The 11,113-nt window shown below is 37.9% G+C and overlaps 2 protein-coding genes across 7 annotated transcripts in view; one reads left to right on the forward strand and one right to left on the reverse strand.

Annotated features, from left to right (window-relative positions):
- The first annotated feature begins 1,395 nt into the window (after positions 1–1,395).
- LOC106070777 (uncharacterized) lies at positions 1,396–8,090 on the forward strand. Its single transcript, XM_013230737.2, has 4 exons — positions 1,396–1,565; positions 5,313–5,515; positions 6,387–6,496; positions 7,870–8,090. The coding sequence occupies exons 1-4, from the start codon at positions 1,469–1,471 to the stop codon at positions 8,009–8,011; spliced, it is 552 nt and encodes a 183-aa protein (XP_013086191.2). The 5' UTR covers positions 1,396–1,468; the 3' UTR covers positions 8,012–8,090.
- A 1,263-nt stretch (positions 8,091–9,353) lies between these two features.
- The window catches only part of LOC106061805 (uncharacterized), a 28,332-nt gene continuing 26,572 nt past the window's right edge, over positions 9,354–11,113 (reverse strand). For all 6 annotated transcript variants that reach the window (XM_056017508.1, XM_056017509.1, XM_056017510.1 and 3 more), the window contains one exon: positions 9,354–11,113. This exon is cut by the window's right edge and continues 176 nt beyond it. The gene's annotated coding sequence lies outside the window, so the exon portion shown is untranslated.

Genomic DNA, 11,113 nt, shown 5'->3' on the forward strand with positions numbered 1-11,113 from the left:
AAGCAAAACGTTTCAACATCTTACCTTTGGAAAGCCATCGCACTTTGTTGGGAAGAAGGAGGTCGAAATACTGAGTCTCCATTTCGTTTAAGAATGCTTTAACCTGATGATGATATAGTACTTTTGACAAGATGCTGTTAACGATCTTGATTACCAACTATTTCGGTCGGAGTAGGTTTGGGCACAAAGCACTTCTTTGTATATTATTCATTGAAACGTAAGAATGGTCGATTTTTTTTGCTCCGAATAATCGTTGTTGCCTTTTTATTTTTTGGTCATACTTCTAGCTCCATCAGTTGCTATTTAAATGATTTTATTGTCTTTAAGGTATTTTTGCGCGGCATTCGCTCTATCTTCCCCTCTACTTTGTCCCGAGAGAGGTAGCAATCTTAGAATTTTTTCTTTTGGACCTTGGAAGACATATACCTGACAAAATGGACAACTTGTGCCGTGTCTATAATGTTGCAAGACTCATCTATAGTAAGTGATATGACATAAGAAATTTAAATATTTTCCACCTGCAAAAATGTTACATTTAAAGACATTTTAGCTATTCTGTCTTGTACTGTTTCAGCGGAGAGTGGCTAATCTTGGATTTTTTTTTTCAAGATTTCCGGTTTGTTTTTTAAATAACGAAACAGTTCTTCAGCTGCACGTAGGAAGCAGTCTTTGAAAAATTTTCACCATCTTTGAATGGTTTGCCTTTTTGTGCAATTTCTTGTAGTATCGCAAAGCTTGCCAGATCAGTGGTTAAGACGCCGATTTGTCTTGCGTCAAAGCGTTATTCGAGAGCTTCCGACGGACTGACAACAGTGACGACGCGTATAAAGGGGTGTGTGTGGTGAAAGGCGATTGCAATTGGCTGAGAGATCGAATTGGCGTCTAATCTTCGTTAAAAGATTCAGAACATTTTTTAAATTTGATAAAAGTATGGAACTAAGAGTCGCAGCTTCACATCCAAAGAGCCGCATGTGGCTCGCGAGCCGCAGGTCGCCGACCCCAGGTCTAGTAGGCCTAAGCTAAAAGTAAACAAATCGTTTACTGCCAGGCACCTTTTTTTGTTGAGGCAAAATATGCAGGTCACAGCCGGGTCTGCGTGGCCATGTGACCCTAACGTTCTGCCAGACACAGACGGCGAAAAGAAAATAATCGACCACCTGCTGACAATGGTTATGCTTGCCCTGGTTGTGGCGAAATATGTAGGTCACAGCTGGGGTTGCGTATCCACGGGAAATACTGCATTCCTCTTTAATCTTCAAACTCGAAGACAAGCCTTATTATTATATTATTATTAGATCCAAATAAGGACATCGCCCATGACGATTTTTCTTTTACTAAGTTGCGCACCAAATCAGTTCAGTTTAGTGTACGCGAGTTTGAAAAAGGAAGCGATTTTTTTTATAGTAACGTATATTAGGCTATGCTTTATTGGCACGCAGATTCTGACTAGATTCTGTCATTTTGTAGAATGATTGGAATGAAAGATTTCTATTTTGCAACCTTTAGCCTTCTGGTGTTTTGTCGACATGTTGTGGCTGCAGTGGACAAGCCAATGACAGATGAAGGTAGTGTGTTGGCCTGGTGTGCCTGATCTGGTTAAATAATGGATCTCTAAGACTAGATCTAAATCTAATATAATAATAGGGCGTCGTGCATAAATGATAGTGCCGCATAATTGTCTTATTAGTTAGTATTATAGGCCTATAAATATTATAAACTAATATAGGCTACTATCTATTAATAAGATAATATAAGATAATTTTTATTGGTCCAATCAAATGGAAATTCAGTTTGACTACAATTTACCACTTCAGCGTAACTACTGTAACATAACAATATAGATGCAAAGACGAATAGCATTACATAATAACAATTTATACTGTATAGTACTATAGAGTCTAGATCTGGATTTACTTATAGAGTAATTGGTTTCCCTTACTCAGTTGTATGCTTTTTCTGGCAACTCGTAGGCCTACCATGCTTGACTGGTCTACTCCAGGGATGCCCAGCCTATTTTGACCTGCGGGCCATTTTAATTTCCGACCCTCGCGTCCCGGGCCAGATGACCGAAAAGATACAAAAGAAATAAAATTTACCTGAAACTATTTTTCGGAAAAACCCATGGATCTAGCACTTTAATTTGAAGTTTATCGTCAGAAAAATAACTTCATTTCTCTATTTAACATGTATCCAACAATGTAGCTAGCTTTATCACCGACTCTTTTTTTTTTTTGTCTCTTTTTGGTATTCCCATATTTATTTCAAAATGTTGTTTAACTGTTGTCTTATAAAACATCGACGCTACACTTTTTGCCTAGGTTTAGGCGGGCCGGATGGAACCACGTTGCGGGCCGGATGTGGCCCGCGGGCGTATTTTGGGCATCACTGGTCTACTCTATATAGAAAACTAGAGTACCGAGTGAAGGACTTTGTAAATCCAAAATTCTAAACCTAGATCTAGATCTAATATTTAAAAGAGGCTAGTAGAAGTCTAGATATGGAATAGGTCTGAATAGAGATAGGATTTACTTTCTTTAAAGAGATAAGCAAAGGTAGGATCGGACGCGAACAGAACATTATAAACTATTAGGCCTACCGTCTTTTTTAGCTTTCTATCAAGTTTAGTTTTTATAATGATTCCAATTTAGCCTACGTTTTTAATCTTTATATTTTGTTAATTAATCTTTACATTTTGTTAATTTAATCTTTATATTTTGTTAATTAATCTTTACATTTTGTTAATTTAATCTTTAAATTTTGTTAATTAATTTTTAAATGTTGTTAACTAATCTTTAAATTTCGTTAATTTAATCGTTATATTTTTGTTAATTTTGAATCTAAATATCTTGGAGAGTTAGCGTGAAGACACCGTCTGCGCTTCTCTTCAACTTCAATCTTTCAATGCGTCTCAAATGTACTGGCCTATGTCCCAGCACCCCCTCACAAGAGTTCCCAGCAGAGGCGTAGTGAGAGGGGAATGATGCCTCCGGCGCCACCCTTAGGGTGGAGGGGGGGGGCACACGCAGACTATATTCCTATATAATGTGCATGGAAAATTGGGGGGGGGGCGCCAATAAAGTACCTTGCCCCGGGCGCACGTTTTGCTCACTACCCTCTGGTTCCCAGGCTTTACACTTTGTTAGCTAATTATCTTCCCTGATCAGAAAATGTTATTGTTAACTAGAGGCCTGTTTCTGTAATTCGACCATCATAAGCAGATCAGAAGACCTCATAGGCCTACAATCAACCATAGAGAATAGAAGTATTCAGAAAAGTTGTTTGTGCTTTTTATTTTAAAAATAAATGTTGAATTAGACCAGGGGTCTCAAACTCATTTCAGCATGTTGGCCACAGTGAAAAGTAATAACCATTCAGCGGGCCGCACCACAAAAAAAATGTTTTTTGATTAAATTTTACGAAGATGTTGTCATTGCAGTTAGATGCTTAAATAAAGTTTTTATAATTATTAATTACATTTAGTGTAGTTTATTACATGCACAGGCAGTTTAGTTTACTAAAATAAGTTGACGTTGTCTCTGTCACTTATTAAAAAGCAGAAACTGTATTTCCTTAAAAACAACAACTATTATTTCTGGCTCGTCCCTCATTTTCTGTCCACTCAGCTAGAGCGTTTGGCTGAGACCAGACCATCGACGTTAGGCCTGAAGTCGCGTGTAGTGGCAAGCCGCAAGGTTGCTCTCAGATGCTTATCAGTCAGTCTTGATCGTAATGCTGTTTTGTTGATCATTCTGGAAAAAAAATGTTCGCAAACGTACGTACTCTCAAACATCGCTAGAATTCTAGCAGCTGCGCAGAATAAGTTTGAAAACTTCTCTCTGGGAAGAAACTGGTAGAAATCTGGAACATCAACATCAGCGTATTTTTGCTTCAGAACAGTGCCACACTGCAGGTCCAGTAGTTCCATCTGGACTTCCACTGGAACGTTTTTTACTTCAACTGCGAACGGAGTGGCAACAAGGAAAAATTGTGTCTCGAGAGCAGTGAATTGCTGAAAGCGGTGTTCAAAATCTTCCAGTAGTCTGGAGAGGATGTCTACATAGTCTTTCAGGCGCTGTGGTTCAACCGTAATGCTCTGTAGAAAAGACAAATAAACCAATTTTCCAGCTGAGTGGCCCAAAAAGTCAGCTTGCATCTGAATGATTTGATGCGGTCAAATATCACGGTACTCAGCTGCTTTGTGCCCTGTAGTTGTGAATTGATTGCATTGAGATGTTGCGTGATGTCAGTAAGAAAAGAAAGATCCGACAAAACATTGGGTCACTGAGCTGAGGTATGTCTCCGTCTTTCATTGCCATTAACAATGCTATTTCCCGTCTCAGTTCAAAAAATCTCTGCAGCACTTTTCCACGACTCATTCATCTGACTTCCGTATGATAAAGCAACTCTCCATATTCCGTTTCTAAATCAGCTAGAAAACAGTCTGTGGTTGAGACCCCGTGCACGCATGAAGTTCACCGTCTTCACGACAACATCCATCACGTTCTTCAGTTGTAGACTTTTGCCACAGAGTGCTTCTTGGTGCAGAATGCAGTGTATGGCTGCAAAAGGTCCCGCCAAGCTGAGCTGATACCGTTTCTCTACCATTAATCCAACACCAACCTTCTCTGAACACATTACTGGTGCACCGTCCGTAGCCACTGAAACAAGTTTTTTTCCCACGGTAGCCCACACCAGTCAATACAGTTTCCAGTTCTTGAAACACGTCGCGTCAAGTCGACGTTCCTTTCATGGTAGTAAGTCCAATAGCTCTTCAACAATGTTCAAGTTTCCGTCGACCCCACGAATGATTACGGCACAGTATGCGGTGTCTGTTACACCAGTAGACTCGTCCAGTGCAATGGACTATGCTACAAAGTCTTTTGCAGCGGCAATCAGTTGCTGTTGAACATGTGTCTGACTCGGTGATCCTGCTTGCAACTGTGTTCGCAGACAAACTTATGCCTTCGAAGAGTTTCTTTTTCTTGGGGCAAATAATTTCACACGCCAGTAGCATACACTCTTTTACAAACTGGCCTTCAGTGAATGGTCGTGATGCCATCTCGCTAACAACAAAGCTTGCCTTCACAGAATCTTCGCTTGCAGTGGGCGGGCACCTCATTTACTAATTTGTGCAGTTGTAAATCATTTCACGGCTTATATGTAGTCATTGTAAATTTTATATATATTTTTTTTAAATTCGCGGACGTGGCCGCGGGCCACACAAAATTGATTCGCGGGCCACATGTGGCCCGCGTTCCACGTGTTTGAGACCCCTGAATTAGACCGACCTCGTTTCCATCCATCATTGCCAGAGCAAAAAGATTGGGAGCGCATGGAGGAGATGGTGCAAAAAGAAATTCAAAAGATGAAAGCGAAATACAGCAAGGGGTCCGACACATGCGAGTCCAAACAAACCATGAATGCCCAGATGCTAACCCCGACACCGGAAGGAACAGATTTTGAGGACGTGTATATGGCTCAGTTGTGTATCCAGTGCAAGGAGGTGGCTAAAACTGTGAGTACACAATCTGCTAGCTTTTTCATTTCTACAGGACACTGTTAGCTCTGTTAGAAGTTAGGTCAGTTTCAGGTAACTCTTTTAGAAGTTAAGTCAGTTTGAGGTAAGTGTTAGAAATTAGGTCAGTTTGAGGTAACAGTGTTAGAAGTTAGGTCAGTTTGAGGTAACCCTGTTGTAAGTTAGGTCAGTTTGAGGTAACTCTGTTGTAAGTTATGTCAGTTTGAGGTAAGTGTTAGAAGTTAGGTCAGTTTGAGGTAACTCTTTTAGAAGTTAAGTCAGTTTGAGGTAAGTGTTAGAAATTAGGTCAGTTTGAGGTAACTCTGTTAGAAGTTAGGTCAGTTTGAGGTAACTCTGTTGTAAGTTAGGTCAGTTTGAGGTAAGTGTTAGAAATTAGGTCAGTTTGAGGTAACTCTGTTAGAAGTTAGGTCAGTTTGAGGTAACTCTGTTGTAAGTTAAGTCAGTTTGAGATAAGTGTTAGAAATTAGGTCAGTTTGAGGTAACTCTGTTATAAGTTAAGTCAGTTTGAGGTAACTCTGTTGTAAGTTAGGTCAGTTTGAGGTAACTCTGTTGTAAGTTAGGTCAGTTTGAGGTAACTCTGTTAGAAGTTTGGTCAGTTTGAGGTAACTCTGTTGTAAGTTAGGTCAGTTTAATGTAATTTTTTGGATATATTAACCAGTGGCGTAGCTAGGTTGGGAGTAGGGGGGTATTATTCATTAAAAGAGTCTTAATGATTTTTCTTTTTTATTTTACTTATATACTTTCCAAATACATTATCTCATGTCATGATGTCAAAATACTAGAGCCACTGAAAAGGTCTAAGCTTCCCAAATCCCTAAGTACGCCACTGATATTAACACTTATTCTTCAGTTGGAAAAAGGAATGGTCAGTGCAGACAAAAGAAAGAGGTACGGCCGCCATCTATCCGACGAGGAAGTTGTGGAACTGAGCTACAAAATTTGTGCAAAGAAAGTTGAAGAGTAAGTGTGTTTTGGTATTTTATTAGTCAAAGTGTAGCCTATCTTGTTCTTTTATTAGTCAAAATGTAGCCTATCTCACAAGTAAACTCTGCACTCTATCCAGAAGAAATTAATTGTACATAAAATAAATGAGAAATGGACGAGCTCTCATCCAAATCACAAGAAAGATGACGCTTACTATAAGCTATCCCGACAAGACCAACGTCTAATCTTTCGACTCAGGACCGGACACAACAGAATGCGACAACACATGTTCCGGAAGCTCAAAATTGGAACCAGTGAAATCTGCCCATGTGGAGTATCACCAGAAAATACCGACCACGTCCTCCAAAACTGCTCTCTCTACCAAGAGGCCCGTGTAAGACATTGGCCCCAAATCACCCCAATAGAAAGAAAACTACATGGAGAACTCCCTGATTTGGAAACCACTGCGCAGTTCATCTCATGTATTGGTCTAGTCATATGAACACTCCAACATAACAATGAGAACGATGAAGAAGAAGAAGCCTATCTTGTTCTTTTATTAGTCAAAATGTAGCCTATCTTGTTCTTTTATTAGTCAAAGTGTAGCCTATCTTCGTTTTTTATTAGTCAAAATGTAGCCTATCTTGTTCTTTTATTAGTCAAAATGTAGCCTATCTTGTTCTTTTATTAGTCAAAGTGTAGCCTATCTTCGTTTTTTATTAGTCAAAATGTAGCCTATCTTGTTCTTTTATTAGTCAAAGTGTAGCCTATTTTCGTTTTTTATTAGTCAAAATGTAGCCTATCTTGTTCTTTTATTAGTCAAAGTGTAGCCTATCTTGTTGATATTTTTTTTTTGACCGATGTGAAAGCCTGTTTCTGACATAGTGTTTAAGTTTGGCTATACTTGAGATAGTTGTTGTAGTCGTACGGAAAATGTACCTCTGCGTTATATCACGTGTTTAAGAGTAAGACCAAGTGTGCCTTGTTTGTTTGTTGTTTTGGTCAAAGTGAAAATGTGCCACTTGTCTTATAAATATTGAAAGCGTGTCTCTGAAATGCAGAAAGTTTGTCTTTCATCTAGATCTTTCAAGAGGAAAAAGGTGAAGACAGAAGTGTCTTTCGATTAAAAGGCCCATTGTGTGTTCATAACACATTATGTCTTATTAATCGAATTCATTGATCTAGATTCTAGATACATTTGTTTTGTTTGTTTTTTCTGTCAGATTTCATTATTTAATCATATAAACTATCGCCTTTTTTTTCATCCTATGTAAATATATATTCTTTTAACTAAGATATTGTGCAGCTCTACAGTCATTTCTTGCTTTCCATCCTATGTAAAGATGTAGACCTAGTCTTCTAGCAAATATTTTGTAACTCTAACCCAATGCTGTATTGGTTGTCGCCAGTTTCACCAGCTTCTGTAAAGAGATAGTAGAGAAGAGCGAGACAGTGTTCTATGAGAGGTATCTGGAAGGGCCTTCCTACGACTTGACCACGAAAGCCTGTGATCCTTACTGCAACCACAAAAAGAAGAAAGACGAATTGTGACAACCGGTACATTATTTGCTTCATTAAATGAACTCTTGGGCTTCTGTTGGACCAATTGTGCGCTATTAAAATGTACAAAGAAAATATTCTTATTCTTTTTCTTTATGATATTTTTTCAATCATTTTTATTGTACGTTTTGTTGTAAACCCATTGCAAATTTTTAGTGTTTTTTCAAACCACTTGACTCTTGTTAGTCTGACACGTTTTAATCCCACACAATCAATCAGATATTTTTCTTTTTTCACTTATTGTTTATTTTATACATCCAATGGTAGAAATTTGTAACCTCTCATGACTACGCTCTTGGAATTAGGTGACTGTAATTCGCTTTAGATTTAAAAGGGAAGTTTTATCGTCAAAATCTTTTTTTTTATTTTGGGGGGGGGGGGATTAAACTAAAAAATCTGTGGAATTTTTTTTTTTTAATTCAAAACCCCCATAGCTACGCGCATAGAGTTTGTTGACTGTAGTTTGCTTTAAAATAAAATAGAAGATAACCTCAAACCCCCACCCCTGGCTACGCCCATGACCAATGCGTTATTAGCCCATTACCCCAATAACCTATTGGGTCAGTGTCTACACAGATGGATTCTCCCAAAAATCCAATACAAACGGAGGAGCTGGCATACGAATTGAATGGTCCAATGGAGAAAGACTAGAAAAGTCAATTGCAACTGGCGATCTATGAAAGGCAAGCACTGGAACTAGCAGCTACCACACTAACAAACTACCTATTTACACCAAACAGCCCAATTGTCTTACTGATCGATACCAAAACAGACCTTAACATCAAAAGCAAGGAAATATTCTTCAATGGATTCCAGCCCACATTGAATTAGAAGACAATGAAAAAGAAGACTTACTGGCCAAAGATGGAAGAATGAACAAACAAATTAAAATCTATACCCAGAAGAAATGATGAAAATAATAGAGAGTAGGATAAATGAGAATTGGACCGGCTCACATCCCAATAACAAGCAAAAGGACGCCTATTATAAGCTATCTCGACATGACCAACGCATAATTTTTCGACTCAGAACCGGACACAACAGAATGAGACAACATATGTTCCGGAAGTTTAAAGCCGGGACGAGCGAAACCTGCCCTTGTAGAGCATCACCAGAGAATGCTGACCATGTCCTTCAAAGCTGCACACTATATCAACAGGCCTGAACAAGACTCTGGCCCCAAAACCATCCTATAGAACAAAAACTAATTTAATAGTAGTACGATTATGGTTGATCACTAATCTTTCAACAAACACAAACGACAACATGCAAAGTCCCATATTTAGTCATCTTTATTTGAAATCAATGAACAGTAAAAAAAAAACAAGCAAAAAACTGTTCAATGTTTATTTTAGAAATTGAAGTTCAGCACAAAATGTAGGACAATGATTAAACCAAATTTAAAGTATATTTGAATTAAAAATGTTTAATCTCGTGTACTTAGTACAATAACCAAACAATACAAAACAAGAACAATCCTAGCAGGGCCGGCCTTAGGCATAGTCAAACTAGGCAGCCACATAGGGTCTCTGATTGGTAGGGGCCTCGCCCAGGGCTCAAATATTAAAAAAAAAAAAATGCGAAACATGGATCCAATTTCAAACGCAGCAGAACCCTATGTCTCTCTGTGTCTACTAGTCTAAGCTTTAAGTCTCTACTATGATCCAATGTTTTCCACCAATGCTTAGATTCGATCTACTTATTAGACTACAGGATGTTAGAAGACCATTGTTTAGATCTACTTGTTAGAAGACTACAGGATGTTAGAAGACCTTTGTTTAGATCTACTTGCTAGAAGACTACAGGATGTTAGAAGACCTTTGTTTAGATCTACTTGTTAGTTTACAGGATGTTAGAAGACCTTTGTTTATATCTACTTGTTATACAGAATTTTAGAAGACAAATATGTTTAGATCTACTTATTAGACTACAGGATTTTAGAAGACAATTGTTTAGATTTACTTATTAGACTACAGGATAATAGAAGACCATTGTTTATATATAGGTAAAGGACGGTATAGCGTATTTTTCAGTCTTCTTTGCTTTCTATTTCATTTGGGGCCACTATATTCGCTTCGCCTTGGGCCTCCAATTACCTAAGACCGGCCGTGATCTTAGATCGAGGACCATTGGAGAATATTTCCCATTATAATTTCATCTGTCACACTCTTTAAGATTGTGCCATTGCTACTCCTGGAATGTAGACAGAGCCGGATTTAAGTCAAGTGGAGCCCTGGGTATGATTTTTTTCGTAGCTCCGTGCACGGACTTTTTAACAGCGCTATAATTTATATAAAATAAAATTAGATTATTTGTATAATAAACTCTATAGGCTGTTCTCTTGCGAAAAAAAAACACAAAAAAAACTGACCTATTTTCAAAATGACTGCTCAAGTGCTCATGCAGGATTTAGATCTATGTGATATTTTTAAATTCACGCTTAAAAAAAAACGAAATGAACAACAACAACAAAAGCATAATATAATTATACAATTACATATAATTATGTTCTGACATTACTTGTCAAGATTCTGACATTAGCCGCTACCATTTAATTAAAAAAACCTGATTATTTGTAAAGAGAAAAAAATAGTTACGATGACATACATTTAATAGCCAACTGCCTCAGGGGGGCAAATGTCTCTTATTTTTTAGTTCACAAATACTAATTGGTGTTAATATTGGAAGCAGGAGAAGAATGTAGGTCTAGTCACGTACCGAAAATGCATGAGTATATACACACACACATAGGCCTATATATTTATAGTATCCAATGTATTTTAACGTTGTTACTTAATGTTAAAGAATATCTACCAACAGTGTTCACGGACAGTACTGGATTAGCCTATACGAAACAAAAGCTATAGCTTAAGGCCCCGACATGCCTGGCGATACCAAATATTGTTTTGAAGAAAAAAGCAACCTTATGTTTATTACAAGGGGGCGGGGCCCCATATCTCAAATTGTATAGGGTCTTATCAATCCTAAATCCGGCACTGTTCAAATGTATCCAGAGTAAATTATGAAACTCAATTCTGATTATATTATTACTAGATGATTGCTCTTTTTTTAGATTCGCTGCTGAATGTTAAC

This window comes from Biomphalaria glabrata, chromosome 18 (genome assembly GCF_947242115.1).
Source record: "Biomphalaria glabrata chromosome 18, xgBioGlab47.1, whole genome shotgun sequence".
Lineage (NCBI taxonomy): Eukaryota > Metazoa > Mollusca > Gastropoda > Planorbidae > Biomphalaria > Biomphalaria glabrata.

Excerpts from the sequence above, each read along its gene's own strand:
- LOC106070777 (XM_013230737.2), top strand. The coding sequence starts at position 1,469 with ATGATTGGAATGAAAGATTTCTATTTTGCAACCTTTAGCCTTCTGGTG. Across the intron at positions 1,566-5,312 it reads CAAGCCAATGACAGATGAAG|AGCAAAAAGATTGGGAGCGC; the intron begins GTAGTGTGTTGG and ends CATCATTGCCAG. Across the intron at positions 5,516-6,386 it reads GCAAGGAGGTGGCTAAAACT|TTGGAAAAAGGAATGGTCAG; the intron begins GTGAGTACACAA and ends CTTATTCTTCAG.